Below are 15,873 nucleotides of genomic sequence, written 5' to 3'. Positions count from 1 at the left end.
TTTAAGACATAAGATGAAATGGTAGAAAACAGAATCATGGAGTATCAATGTTTAAGGAGTATATAAGAGAAGAGAAGCCCATGAAGGAGAATTAGAAGAATAACCAGGCAGATGAGAGGACAATCAGAAGAGGCAAATATCATGAAAGCCAAGGGAACAGAATTTTCAAGAGTGACCATCAACAGTATATATCAAATGCAAGATAAATTAAGATAATGGGTATAATATGTCTATTAGATTAGCAATATGAAAAGCATTCATGAAAGTTACAATACTGGAATGTCTAATTAATAAATACTGCAAAGTTTAATGCCAGCTAAGTTTGTATTTTAATGATATAATTTAAAATTATGATAATGGTATCTGGTATAATTGATATCATGAATAAATATATAAACATTATAAACACACAAATGCATTGATATATATACATGTATGTCACCTTATAAATAAATACATAATTCCATGTATAGTTCTTAGATTTACTATCAATTATCAATCATTACCAATTCTCATAAACTAAAATTTTCCTCTTTAAAAGATTTCAAGTGAAAACAATGAAAGTTAATTTAAAAGAAAGGAAATGTTTTTTATTTGGCAGCATTTACAATAACATTGAAATAATACAGTTTATATGCAAATTATTTAAGCTTTTCATATCTTTTATAGATTGAATAATTGCCTATATACTTAATGTTTCCTTGAACAAATAACTTCTGGCCCTATGAATCAGAAATATGTCTAACTTAGGCAGAATAGCTTACAGAGACCACTCGAAAGTAAATATGCCACCAACACCATTCAACAAATAACGTTGTTTATGTAATTCTAAGTATCTTTTAAAAAATAAAATAAAAAATATATAGATAGTGTATCCCAATGAGAATAAAAAGCCACCCACTTAGTTCAAAATTGCACATGAAAAACTCAGAAAGAAATCAACTCATTATGGGCAAAAACACTGCAAAAATGAATGATTTTAAAAGTCAGAAGGAGGTACTGTCCTTATGAATAGTTCCAGTCCTTTATTTTTGACTTATCAAAAATGTATTGCCTATTTGCATTATTAGAAAACCAGAAAAAGAACTGATTCATAGGCAAAAATGTGAAAAATTTCTAAATCCAGGAGATGAATATATGGATGTTTGTTATATCACTCACTCTTCTAGTCTGTAGTTTTTGAAATTACCATAATAAACAGCTGCTTTTCAAAAAAACCACAAAACATGTTATAGACTTTATATGTGTATAAAGTCATGTTATAACATGTTATACACGTTATACACAAAACATGTTATACACTTTATAAGTGTATTATAAACATTTATTCATAATCTTCAAATGAATACTTCAAGGTAAGTAGTATTATATCTAGCTTAAAGATGAATAAACTGAATCTTAGAGGGATTATGTAACTGGTCAAGAACTTGTCCTGAGTCCAAAGATTTCCCCCCACTTTACTCTAAGGTGACCACAACTCTTGAATGTCAGGAATAAGAGTTGCTCTTTAAATGCTAGTGTAACTGAGACAGATTTCTCCCTTTTTTCCTTTTTCTTTTCTTATTGCTAAAAATTTACTTTCTCCAAACCAACCTTTTAAAGAACAGCTCTATTTGCTTTATCATTGAATCTTCAAGGATTTCCCGCTTATATCCTTTTATTTTTTATTTTTTTGGTTGTTTTCCTTTATTTCATATTGGGTCATTTTTCTTTTATTTTTTCTCTCTTTTTTGTAGTAGTTCTCTATATATTCTGAATACCAATATTTTATCTGTAATATATTACACAAATTTATTTTCTCAGGGTAATGCATATCTTTCATTTTTTAGTTTTTTGTTACATAGACCTTTATTTTTACAAACTCAAAATATGAATCCATTTATGAATTCACTTTTCTTTACCTCCCATAAGAAATTTAATCCTACTCCCAAATGGCAATAAAATATTTTTCTATTTATTCTCATACTTTAAATTTCTAATTAGTTTTCATATTTAAATCTAATCCATGTGTTTTTTTAATAGTGTGATATAGAGATACTGTTTGCCATCCAACATTAATCATTTGATAAATCCTGCTATTCCTACTCTTTCATAATGCGACCTTTATCTCATATCAACTTTCCTTATATAAATAGCCTTTTTTCTGAGTTCCATTCTGTAATATAGACCTTTTGCCATTCTTATGCCAATGCCATATTATGTTAATTAATATGGCTATAAATAAAAACTGTTAGCTGAAAGACAAGTTTCCATCAAATAATCATATACCCATTGACTATTCTGTTTCAAAGTTGGCTTGGCTATTCTTCGCCCTTTGCTTATCTATGTGAATTTTAGAAATTGCTTGAAAAGTTCCATGAAAAAAATCCTATTGGACTTCTGATTAGAATTGTATTAAAATTACAAATTGATTTTGTGAGAACTGACATTTTTATAATGAACCTTCACGTCCATGAATATAGCTCTGAATCTCATTTCCATCAAATTATCCCTCTACTACTTCTCATTATTGATATCATCTTCCTACTCCTCGGTTTTTCCTTCTTATTTCTCAGTGATTGTTGCTCATGCCTTAATGTCATTTCTCCAATATATATGGAGATAACTTTACAATACCCTGAACTCTCATGTCTTTGAGTTCTTCCTCTTCAATGTTCTTGACTTCCATTTTACTTCAGCCAACCACTCCTAAAGTCATATGTATTTTTTACAACTTTATTTCAAATTCACAGAAGTAAAAGAACAGAAAAAGGTAGCTCACCAAGTTATGGAACCATTACTCCTAAAAAGTTCTTTGTCAGGCACTTTTAGCTCATCTAATCCCAACAATCAGAAAGATACACAAATGAATACAGATTAGTTAAATGACTTGGTCAAGGTCTCCTTATTACTGAAAAAAATGAAGAAAAAATGCCTAATCATATTCATCTCACAAAACCAAACCCCATATTCTTTTTCTACCTTTAGAATTAATATAGTGCCAACTTTGCTTTTGTTACAAAAACATTACTACGTTGTTGTTAACTCTAGTCCATAAATTACATTAGTTGTATTTTCCCATGTAGCACCACCTTAATACCCAGGAGAATATTCCTGTATTTATATTGTTAATCACAATATACTTCCATAATATCGTTATCCATTCCCAATATTGCCCTCCAGCTGTCTTCAGTCACAATCACATCCATAAATCAATAATATTTGTTACATTCATTATAATGTTTTATCAAGTCCAGCCATTACACATTTACATTTGACCATGTTAAACATTCTACATACATCTTCTCTTCCTTCTCATCCCACCAACATACACTTTATAGTCCAACTCTGTAAATCTACTCACTATATTTATTTCTTATGAGTAAGACCATACAATATTTGTCTTTTTGCGTCTGACTTATTTCACTCAATATAATATCCTCAAGGTTCCTCCATGTTGTCATGTGCTTCTTCAACTGATTTCTTATTACAGTTAACTAATATTCCATAGTATGAATATACCACATCCTGTTTATCTAAAGTCATATTTTAATCCTTTATATTACCAATAATTGGAATAAATGCAATCCCTCTAATTTTCTTTCAGAATCTCTAACAAGAGTAAATGAAAGTACCTAATTGCCTGGAACAGCTCTGGATTATGCCCACTGTCGACCTGTAATTATTAAAGAATCTTTTCATTTTCAAAGTGACCAAATTTTAATCATAAAGTCATTCCACCTCCAATGCACTGAACTACCATGTTTTTACTACTCCTCACCTTTTCATAATACTTCACCCTAACCCTAACTCCTCTCATCTTCAAGCTTAAACACCAATAATTAAAATTATTTCCTTGTATATACCCTGGACTCTTTCATGACCTTTTCATTTCTTGGTATATATTGGTAAAAACATAAACATGGTCTTTCTTTCAGCCACAATAGAGCAGCTGGTACTGAATTTGTTCTCCCACTATAAGTAAATACAACTCTGGACAAAATATATAAAGTAACTGTTTTTAGACAAAAGACAACAGGCAGCTCAAGAATATTCCCTGAGAGAAGGGGGGGATATGACCTCTACTACATTTACTCACTTACCAGCATCTGTTCCCAACTTTTCTTTCTCTCCAAGTGTAATTAGTCAAATATCTGTGATCCTAAATTAAACCCATTTATGAAGTAGATTCCATTTCCTCTTAATACCCAGGAATAGCACTCCAGAAAATATCTCCTCCTATCAGTTGTGTGCTTTATATTAGATAATTCCCATCAGGACATAAATATGCTATTTCACCCACCAAATCAAAAAATGTTTCTTGATCCCACTTTCTCTATCCCGTGGCTTTTGTGCATGTGTGTCTGAATTTCATTCTGCTTATAAAGTACTCCAATAACAGCATTAAGACTCATCTTGACTGAGGTGAGCAACATCTCAACTGAAGTAACCTCATCATAAGGCCCTGCTTCCAATGGGTTCACACTCACAAGAATGGATTAAGTGTAAGAACATGTTTTCCTGGGGTAAATATAGCTCTAAACCACCACAAATTAGTTCAAATGATTGTTTTGAGGATTAAATGAACTAATTAAAATAAAAGTTTTATAATAGAAACTAACATTGAACTGCTCAATAAATGCTAGCTTTTTCTACAATAAAATGAATTAACAGAGAAAATAAGAACTTGTGTTCTTTTTTGTAGAAGTAATAGTAGCAGTACAGTAATATCAATAGCTAACATTTACTGAAAAATTCTTATGTTCCAGGCACACATTAACAGCTTTATGTGCATTACTCCATGCACTTCTTATATAAACTCTATTGGATACTTCTATTATCCTCGTTGAATAAGTAAATTGATAATTTAAATAGATCAATAGCTTTCCCAAATTCACAGAGCTAGTAAGTAAGTGGCAGAGCTGAACCTAGTATTCAGGTATGTCTAATACAGAGCCCATATTCTTAAATATATTTTGCTTTATGAAGCTGCTGCTGCTAATTAGCACTAGTAATATTGAAAGAATAAGGAGGAGGAAGAAGAGAAGGAATAAGATCAGAATGGGAGATAGTCATAGTAATCTAGCAGTAATCTGTTGTGGTGGTAATGGTGGTAGATTCTGCCCTTACTGTTATATTATTACTAGTGCTGTGGTGGTTTTAACAAAAACAACAGCCATCAAGAATTGAGCCCCTAATATTTACCAAACACTGTATAAGCTCTTCATATACATGGTCTGATTTAATTTTCAGAACAGCATTATGAGGTAGTAATTTATCTTCATTTTAGAAAGGAGAAAACTGAGGTATCAAGAGATTAATGTAAAGAGCTCATAAGTTTCAGAGTCCAGATATAAACCCAAATCTGTTGAACCCACTGTCTGTGCTCTACCCTCTGTGATATGCTGCTTCTGTGGGCCGTTGATTTTGGTTACACCGAGGATAAAGTTTCACTGACCCTGAAATCTCCATTAGGGAGACTAAAGAAGCAGTTTTTAAAGTCCAATTCAGACATGCCTATATAAAATATGTATATATGTGTGTGTGTATTTTTAAAAATATATTACTCTTGGCAATCTAAGAAACATTTTGTTGTTAAAAATTAAAAAAAAAAACAACATTCTTTTTAATCTACCATTATTACCCCAGCAGATAATGTTGGAACACCAAGACAAAACAGGATTGATGAATAGAGAGAGTCAAAATAATAACTGGGTCTATTTTGTTGTCTCTTAGCAATGCTGGAATGTGATTAACTTCTTATGAGTAGAGGCCTGAGAACTTGCATCATATCCCATTTAACTGTTTAGAGTTTCAGAGTAAGGGAGGAAAAAGAAAGAAATAATTTATTCTGAATGTTTGAATATCTGAGGTCATAAAACAACTGAAAGCAAGAAAATCAAGAAAAGACATTTTACTCACTAGTGACAGGGCAGCAAAATAGTACAAAATTTCTGGACGCTACATAGGAATATGTATCAAGAGTTTTCAAAATGTTCATAACATTTGCTCCAACTATTTCCCTCCTAAAAATTTATCCTAAGTAAGCAAAATGAATATGGGTAACGGATGTTCACTGCAGTGTTATTTATAACAGATACTGGAAAACAGTCATCATGCCCAAGTGTAAGGAAATGGTACAATAATAAGTAGCTATTACATAGCCATGATTTTCAGGTTTTATAGATAGAAAATTGCTTGAGATAATGGTTTTTTAAAAGCAAAATATAAAAATGATTACACAGTACAATTTCAACTTTGACTCAAAAAATAAAATAAATAAGGCTAGAAGCATACATAACAAAAAGTTAATAGTATTTGCTTCTAGTAGTGAAGTTATGAGCTTGGGATTTGGTTTTTTTGTTGTTGTTGGAATTTTGTTTTCATTTTTTGCTTTTTCTGGTTCTAATAAACTATTTTTTCCAAATATTCTATATTGAGCATTTACAACCTTTATAATCAAAAAAGAGAAACAAGAAATTCAAAGAGAGAAAATAAATTCTAAAGAAAAGAGAATATAGTTTAAATAGTCCAGGCATACCATTTGGTTTTCTCTTATTGGCTGAAACTTTATTATGAGTATTCAGCTAAGAAGACTGACTTTCACATCACATGAGTGCTTTCAAGCATCAATAATATTCCACATAAGAATATTTAATACCAGTTTTTTGGGAGAAAATTACTTTCCTATAAAGGTACCAAGACATTTAGTTTTCATAGACTTGCAAATACGGTTTTAGAAACTACTTTTGGAGGTTAATATATCAGTCCTGGGATATAGCACCATATGTTCCCAGCTTTTATCACTTCCTACAAATGTCAAGGAAAATAACCCAAAAGCTAGAATTGTTTATATCACATATTTGACGCTACAATTATTTACATTCATTTAATAGAGTCAGCCTATGATGACTAATACTTCTCTTACCTGCCAGTACCAAGCCCTAAATAAGGTTCCTGACTAGATTACATTGATCCAGATCTCATTTTTACGGAAATTGGAAAGAGATGAAAAAAGATTATAGGAAAAGACATTATAAAAACAGACTTCACAAGTCAAACTTAATCGTAAAACTATTCTCTTTCATGTAGAAAACCATGAAAACAAATATCCTGTGAACTGGAGATATATATTGTATCTTTCCAGCAGATCTTTATGCCGTCTTGAGAGAGATTTCCATGACTATACAATGTGATTACAGTTGATGAAGCAATGGCCCACAGAAAGAGGTTGATAGAGCATCAGGCTTCAGGAAACCAGATAAACATGTTCAATATTTCTAATTCTAACAAGGGTGGGATAGTACTCAAAACAAAGATAGAATGTGGAGAGACAGCAAAATATTGGTTCCTCCAACTTCAAAATTAAATATCCATAAAGCAGAGTCAGTTCCCTTACTAGAAAAACTCCTTGGAACACATTCATGTTACTTTCTTACATAACTGATAGACAAGATTGCAAAAGGGCATGAACTTGTCATATGAAAGTAAAACACTCTTGCAAGAAACATTTTAAATGACCAAAAGAAAAGCCCTAGAAGAGCAAACACAAACTTTTGAAAAGTATAAGGAACTTGTCCAAAAGACTATCTCCAGTAGTATAAATGAAAGAACAAATTTACCCCATTTCTCTGATCATCTAACCCCCTTTCTCATGACCAAGGATAATCTTTATATAGAGACGAAAGTGAGAGAAGAGGTGGGTTATGAATTTAAAATGGCCCAAAGCTAAATAAACTCTTAAATTTCAGAGCTTCTGCTAAGTCTCTGTTATGGCAAAGGCCACATACCCCATTGTCAGAGGTCATAGTGAGTATAGATGATTTTGTTGTTTGAAAAGTAGTAAGGCCCACTTCTTAGGAATTAATGTCTCATGAATGCAATAGGTAAAATGAAGAATGTGCATATTCTATTTGTAAAGAGGGAAAGAGTAATCCTCTCTGTAGAATTTGAAATCCTGACAGATTATTCTGCTTTTAAGAAAATATTTCCCTTTCTTCAAATGAATTGACTATACTGTCTCAGAATTATTCTCTTTCAGAGGCATGTGTATATGTTAGTAAGTTACTAACATGACACAAACACCAAAAGAAGAATGAGAGGGTGTATGGTTTACCTCAAGGTGGTAGAGGGCTGTTTATAGGGGGCCCAAACGTGGAGTGACAAGACAGTCTAGTACATGTAGCTAACATCTCCCATTGCACATTATTTTCTCTAGACTGAGAAAAATAGACTTTGGGAAATGTACTTTGATGATGGTAGAACAAGAGGGACAATCCTAGGCCCAACTGAAACTCTATAGGTAAAACATGGATCTTCCTAAAGCTGGGGAAGGGTATGAGTATTCTCACTACGAAAAACTGAAAAAGGAATTTCCTCACAGGAGAGTAGACAAGACCAAGAAACAAGGCTAGGAATCAAAATTTGTTCATGAGGGATTTTCTGTGCAGGCTTTAACTCTCTCCCCCTTACATTAAATTCTTAATAAGTCATATTTAGCTAAAATTTTCAGAGTTCTTCTCTATATTTAATTCCTTCCAGTGAGCCCCTAAACTTCAGTAAACAGTACAGTAAGTACCTAGCCTTACATTAGTGCTGTTTATCAAATTAAGAGAATTGATAATAAGGTGAGGTGGCCATTCCTTCATTTCCCTTTTGCTTGGGCCAGCATGCCAGGAACAGCATTGTATTGAGGAAGACAAAGTCCCTACATCCCAGACACTGACTACTACCTAACATGCATCTCAGGTTGCAGCTGAGTGATATGGATGGAAATAAAGCAACAAAAGTGAAAGACCAAGCAGGATAGAATGACTCAGGAAGTCAAAGGAAACAAACTCCCCACTTTCTCCCAACATACTAGAAAAAGATGACCCTAAAGAAAGAAGGCAGATATTGAGTTACAGGGGTATACGTTCATCTGCTTAAAAGAATCATAATGTTGCTATGTGAGCAGATTTTGTGCAGTCTTCAATAATCAGCTCCCTCAATATAACAGAATAATAATGAATTTCTTCGGATTAGATTTTTATTAATGTTTATTCAAAGTATATGTATTTAGCTCTATTTTCAATACCTTCTCTCATTCAAAACAGTATTTGAACATTGTTAAAAATTAAACTGGAGCAATCACAGTTAAGAGCAAATTAATAAAATCAGAATAAAAGTAAATTAGGTACACAGAAATATAAGCAAAGATGTTTTCCAGAATCACTAGAGGGCTATAAAGTTGACTCTGAGCTTCCCAAAAGGCAAAACAAAGGGAAACTAGGTTCAGTTACAAAAATCATATTGATTTTTAAGAAATAAACAGCCTACTCTAAGGTGAAAAAATTTTTCTGAAATTGAGGCCTGAAAGAAATGTCACTCACAGATCTTTACAAAGAACAAATATAAAGAAGAGACTCCTAAAATAAACATAATATCATTGGTTCCTTATACTGTACATCAACACAAGCCTAGCACATCATGTTAATACCTTAACTATAAAGAGTGTTTTTTTCTAAAATATTTTATTTGTATCATTTAATAACATTGGTACAACAGAAGTGAACAAACAGTACCTATTTCTCCATAAGCACTGAAACAAACCTTTATTATTACTTTGGGTATATAAGAATATATTCCAAATACAGAGCCATTATTTTGGTATTCCTAAAAGAAAACAAAAGCATATTCTTCTTACCAAAACCACAGTGAAGTTATCCACTCTTTTCCCTCACCTGTGACTCTTTCACGTTTTCAACAGTAAAGTTGAACCAGACTCGGAAGCGTGGATTACAGGTATCCGGCCTAATGAACAGATCATACTCAAACTCAGAGACCTGGTCCACCCGGCCAAGGTTACCTGTTAATAAAAATTAAGAGGTTTGGGTTTCAATAGAAGTTCATGCAGGTCAAAGTCAATACAGTTAAATGAGTTCTGACAATGATATCTGTTATCATTCAGTACTTGTAGGTTCAGCATTCACAAAATATGTCCAACTTCTAAAACACCTAATATAAGATAAAAATGACTCAGAATGTCCAGGTGGTCCAACAGATGGCCTTCTACATAGGTATGGCTTGTCTAAGACTGAGATAATCAGGTTTTTCTTTTCCTTTTATACAAAAATTGAGCAAAGTAGCACAAGTTAAGCATATATATGAACTAAAAGGTAAAATAAATAATCTAATAGAAACAGAGATGGAGTGTTCTAGGACTTTGCTAGAAGGGAACTAACATTTATTGAGGACATAATATGTGCCAGTCACTGTTCTAGGCATTTTCTAAAATTGTATTATTTAAAATCTAACAATAACCCTTTGAAGATTATCAAAGGATCAACATTTAGTAAATGAAAATACAGCATAAGTCGACCTGGATGAAACATAGATTATATAGAGTTGCTTTTGAATTATCTTCAAGTTCTAAAACTCTAGCTAAGACATCAAGCTATAACAGAGAAATGTTTATTCTACTGAAATAGTGAAAAGACCTAGTACAGAGGACCTATGATGTACCAGGAACTGAACTAGGGGCTTTATATATTGTAATGAGCATCTTTGCTGTGGTAAGACACACACATGCCAGAAGTTAGGGGATAAATTCCACAAACAATTCAAGAGCATGCCATTTTTAAGTTTTTAGGGGTTGCATGTCTGAGGCATATTCTTAGGTATCTTGCTACATTCTCTAATAGAGTGGCAAGAATCCCTAGAGTACATAGGCAGTGCCTAGTGAAGGAGAAAAGACCAACATGTCAAGCCCATGATATTGATGCTTGCACTTATGAACCTTGTTCTTGTGAAACTGAAACAGCCTAGTATTATATATTGCCATGTGAAATTGAAACAGCCTAGTATTATATATTGCCTAAAAGTAACCTCCCAAAAGCCTCCTTGTTGCTCAGATGTTGCCTTTGTCTAAGCCAAACTCAGCATATATACTCATTACCTTCCCCCTGGCATGGGGCATGATGCCCAGGGATAAGCCTCCCTGGTACTGAGGGATTCCATCTAAGCTCCCCCTCAATCAGAAGCAGAGTGGACATCACCATCCCAAAATCCTCAAGACTGAGAAATGAACAAACATAAGGGGGGAATGCAACTATGGACTAAAGCAGACTTATATTCTAGTAACTTTGTAACTTTGTAATATTGATATAAAGGCATTGGCCATTAGAGGTTCTGAGGAGAGAGAGAGGGAAGAATAGCTGTGACAAGGGACATTTTTGGAACATTTGAATTATTCTTCATGACATTACAATGACAGATAGGCCATTACACATTTTGTGAAAACCTATAAAATGGTGCAGTGCAAAATGCAAACCTTTATGTAAACTACAGGCTATAGTTAGTAGCAAATCTTCAATATGTGTTCATCAATTGTAATAAATGTACCACATTAATAAAAGATGTTGTTAATGGGGAAAAGTGTGATGGGGGAGGGGGTAGGTATATTGGAATCTTCTTTATTTTCATTGTAACACTTACATAACCTAACGCTTGTTTAAAAATAAAAGAATAAAAAAGAACACCCTGTCATTGGGACTTACTCCGGAATTTATCCTCCCCAATGAAATGGAGTTAGACTCATTTATAATGTCCCTACACATAGCTCTTCTACCCCTGTAATTTGAAGCTATAATTACACTATACTTGTTAAAAATATGTCCCCAGAGATTTAAGTCTTCAGTCTTTTCATATGCTGGTTGAGCCCTGTATCGCAGCGGAGCTGCCACACCTACTCTTCAGTTCATGGGACTCACCCAGGACAACTAACAAAAGGATGAGGCTAAACAACACCTATTCCAAAAAAACACAATATCTACATACCATCCAACTGCCCCATGGAATCTAAGTCCCCTCTCAATCAGAAACAGAGTTGGCATCGCCATTCCTTAACCCTCAAGATTGGGGAATGAACAATGGACTAAAGTAGACTTACTATTATTCCATTATTGTTCTATTATAGATTTACTATTATTCTAGCAATGGAAGAACTTGTATCATTGATATAAAGGCAGTGGCCACCAGAAGTTCTGAGAAGAGAGATAGGGAAAAATAGGTATAAAATGGGGACATGTTTGGGACATTGGAATTGTCCCGCATGACATTGCAATGACGGATACAGGCCATTACACATTTTTTCAAAACCTATAAAATTGTGTGGGCAAAGTATAAACCATAATGCAAACTATAGTTCATGGTAGTAGCAGTGCTTCAATGTGTGTTCATCAATAGTAACAAATGTACCATACCAACAAAAGATGTTAATGTGGGAAAGTGTACAGGGGAAGAAGTGGGGTATATGGGAATCTCCTAATTTTTTATGTAACATTTACATAATCTAAATCTTCTTTTAAAAACTAAAAATAGTATTTAAAAATAAAATCAGCAAAAAAAGAAAAAAGAAAAGAAAAAGAAAATCAAGTTATTGTAGCTGGTACCAACTAGCCTCTCTTTTATTCTTTTATTCTTAGTCATACTGCTCCAACAAGTTTAGCAATAACATGTAAGGCTGCCAACTGCAAGTGCAGCCTAGAGTAAGAAGACTTTCAGTTAGTTTAGGCTGTAGTGCAAGCAGCACTTGCTGGGCCCTTATGAGGATCAGATCCTTTTGTGCTAGAAGTATCTTTGGAAAATTGGGATGCTGTGTGGAGCCTGTGGCAAGCCCCAATAAACCAAGAAAAGAATCTCAACTAAAATTCAGTTTCCTATTTAGCAAAAATTGAGACAATAATATGGTATGTATTTTGAATTAAACATTATGATATACAAACTACCTGTAATGTGTTTGATCTTGTTTACTTCTCACAACAGTATTATGCAGTTTGTATTTTGCCTGTTATATTTCCAAACATCTATTAAAATATATCAAATGACTTGTAGAGTGAGGTTTTAAACAAAAAGTAAAAGTAGCTTGCTAAGAAGAAAAATGGTAAATTCACAAACAACCATAAAACATTCTATTTTCTCTACCAACAGAACTAACAATAACAAAATGTATAAAATCAATAATCACCTGTATTTTCTGCCTTTCCTCTCTGACTAATATTCTAAATAGCAGTGAGATACCCAAATTGTTAAAAGTAGAATGGGACAAAATTAAAAAGCAAAGAATGATGACTTCCCAAACCAGATAATCAACAGTTAAGAGTCAAGATCACTATAGGCAGCAACAAAGCAACTGATTGAGAAGTCAATAGTATACTGCACTTGAAGAACACAGCAATATATTTATTTAAAATGAGTTCTGGTATGTCTTTCTTCAAAAGAACACCCAGAAGTAATCTTTAACCTTAAATGTACTAAAATTTTAAATTACTTCTTATACAATTTCTATTGGCATATCAGCTGTTTTTCTTAGCACCAACTAGACAGAATACTTGTCTGGAAATCAACAGACCTAAATTTTAGCTCATTTGATTCACTGTATGGGAATATATAAGCTATTTATTATCTTAGATCCTTGTAGCAGTTTGATATTATTTATGAATTCCAGAAATAGACATTGGATTATGTTTGTAAACTGTTCGGTTCCTCTGGGTATATCAGAAATATTAGATTCAGAGGTTTTACTTTTATTTAATTAAATTATGATCAAGGCTTTGATTCAGCCACATCAGTAGTGGGTGGGGACTAACAAAGAAAATTTTGATGCTGGAGCCCCAGGAAGTAAATACATGGAGAAAACAGAGAGCTTAGATTTGGACACTCAAGCCCCAGGGAGAGAGCCAAGCCATTCACCTAATAGTTTATAGCTGGCCTTGTGGAGACAGCAGAGAAGCTGAGCCTGGAAAGAAACAAGCCCTGGAGAGAGAGACAACCCTTATGCTAACAGACAGCTGAGAACAGGAGCTGGGATCACGGAGCCTTAGAAGGAAGAGGAAAGCTGAGACTGACCACATTACAACAGACTTTGGTGAGGGAAGTAACTTATACTTTATGGCCTATGACTGTAAGCTTCTACCCCAAATAAATAACCTTTATAAATGCCAACAGATTTCTGGTACTTTGCATCAGCACCCCTTTTGGCTAACTAATACAGTTCTCATCTGAAAAATGGTAATACTGAATTATATAATCTCTAAGACTGTTTTCAGTTGTAACATTCTTTGGCTGCCTGATTCTATGATTGATAAGGCAGTAATCCAAGGTACTAAGATAAAATCCTCAAACCATATAAATTAGCCTTAGATTGCTTTTACCTATTTTCACTGAGATTTGGCCTGAAAAGCCAGATTTATTCCTCCATCCAGAACCAGAATAAGTATATTTCCAGTTAAGTTTTCTCCATTTAAGTATATACATATTTTGAAAAGGCATTAAGATGAATTAACAAACATGAACCAATTAGGACCAATGACTTAAAAAAATTTTTTTTTAAATTTTACTGAAGTATATCACTCATACATGAACATACATAAACAATAAGTGTATAGTAAAAGTTGTGAATTTATAAAACAAACATGTATAATATCAAGTAGGATTCCATACATCAACCTACCACCAACACCTTGCACTGTAGTAAGACATTTGTTACAAATTATGAAAGAATTTCATCCCAATACTACTAACTACAGTCCATATTTACATTTGGTGTATTCCCCCCCCCCCCGCCACCCTATTATTATTTTTTTAAATATATTTTTATTACAGAATGTGAACTTACAATTATGCACAAATGTAGAATTTCTATACTACACAACACCCCTTCATCAACACACCACATTGTGGTACAACATTTGTTACAGATTATAAAATAATATTATGACTATTACCACCAACCATGTAGGACCAATGACTTTTATCTGATTTTTTCTGGTTTCAATTGTTTTCAGAAATCCCAAAGAGATTCCTCATTAAATAGCCTTTTCAACTCTTATCATTCAAAAATATTTACTAAGACCTATGTTGTAGAGGGAAGATGACTTATTCACAGTGACACTGAACTTGGGAGTGAGAAGCTCTAAGTTCATGTTTTACTTCTGCCACTTATTATGTGACTGTGGACAATTCACTTAACTCCTTCAAACTTCTGTTTTCTCAATTATAAAGTAAGATGCATAAGACTATTTATCATTTTTAAACATGTCTACATGCTACATACTGTACTAAATCCTAAGTGTACCAACCTATTTAATTTCTTACAAAAACCTTTATGAGATAGGTACCATTACTATTCTCATTTTACACAAGAGAAAAACAAAGGAACAGATACATTAAAAACTTATTCAAAGTTACCTAGTTATTAGTAAGAGTCAAGATTGGGATTTGAATTCAAACAATATGGCTATAATCACTAGACTCTATGGCTTCCATACCTAACAGAAATGGTAGTAAAGATAAAAGATATTTATTGAATAAATTTATTGAATAAATTGAAAAGCACTTTATATAACACTTAAAACTATCCTTAAAGCAACAAAAGCAAAAATGGCACTATTAATAGTTTATGGTCTAAAAATTTAATATTAATGCATTCATCAACATTGAAAAGAAGGTTTTTTGTTTGTTTCTAATTCTAGTATGATATAAATAGGGTTGCATAAATAATACATCTTAAAATTGCTGCTGCAGATACTATCTAATAATAATGCACCATATTTGTGTCTACCAATTTACAGTTTCAAAATGATTTGACATCATCATATTATTAAATCCTTACCTCATGATGAAAGAACTCAGTTACAGAAAAGTTTAGTCCTTGCTTAAGATCATGCCTTAAAGCGTGAGGGTAAGACAAAGAAATAGTCTTCTGACTCCATTGTATTGATTTTTGGAATATACCATTGCTACAGCTAATTCATTTATTCAGGAATGCAATCAGTTATTTATTTAAAAAGAACTATGCTAGATGTTGTAAAACAGAAAAATATTAAACATATATGGTCTCTGACTTTACTTAAG

The 15,873-nt window shown here is 32.8% G+C and overlaps 1 protein-coding gene across 1 annotated transcript in view; it reads right to left on the bottom strand.

Moving 5' to 3' along the window:
• AGBL4 (AGBL carboxypeptidase 4) overlaps nucleotides 1-15,873 on the bottom strand; it is a 1,887,457-nt gene that overhangs the window by 1,453,858 nt on the left and 417,726 nt on the right. The window contains exon 3 of the mRNA XM_058303613.2: nucleotides 9,702-9,826. Coding sequence (XP_058159596.1) covers nucleotides 9,702-9,826 — 125 coding nt within the window. The remainder of the gene's footprint in view (nucleotides 1-9,701; nucleotides 9,827-15,873) is intronic.

This window comes from Dasypus novemcinctus, chromosome 9, assembly GCF_030445035.2.
Source record: "Dasypus novemcinctus isolate mDasNov1 chromosome 9, mDasNov1.1.hap2, whole genome shotgun sequence".
In the NCBI taxonomy this organism is placed as follows: Eukaryota; Metazoa; Chordata; class Mammalia; order Cingulata; family Dasypodidae; genus Dasypus; species Dasypus novemcinctus.
This window is presented reverse-complemented; position numbering and strand designations above follow the sequence as displayed.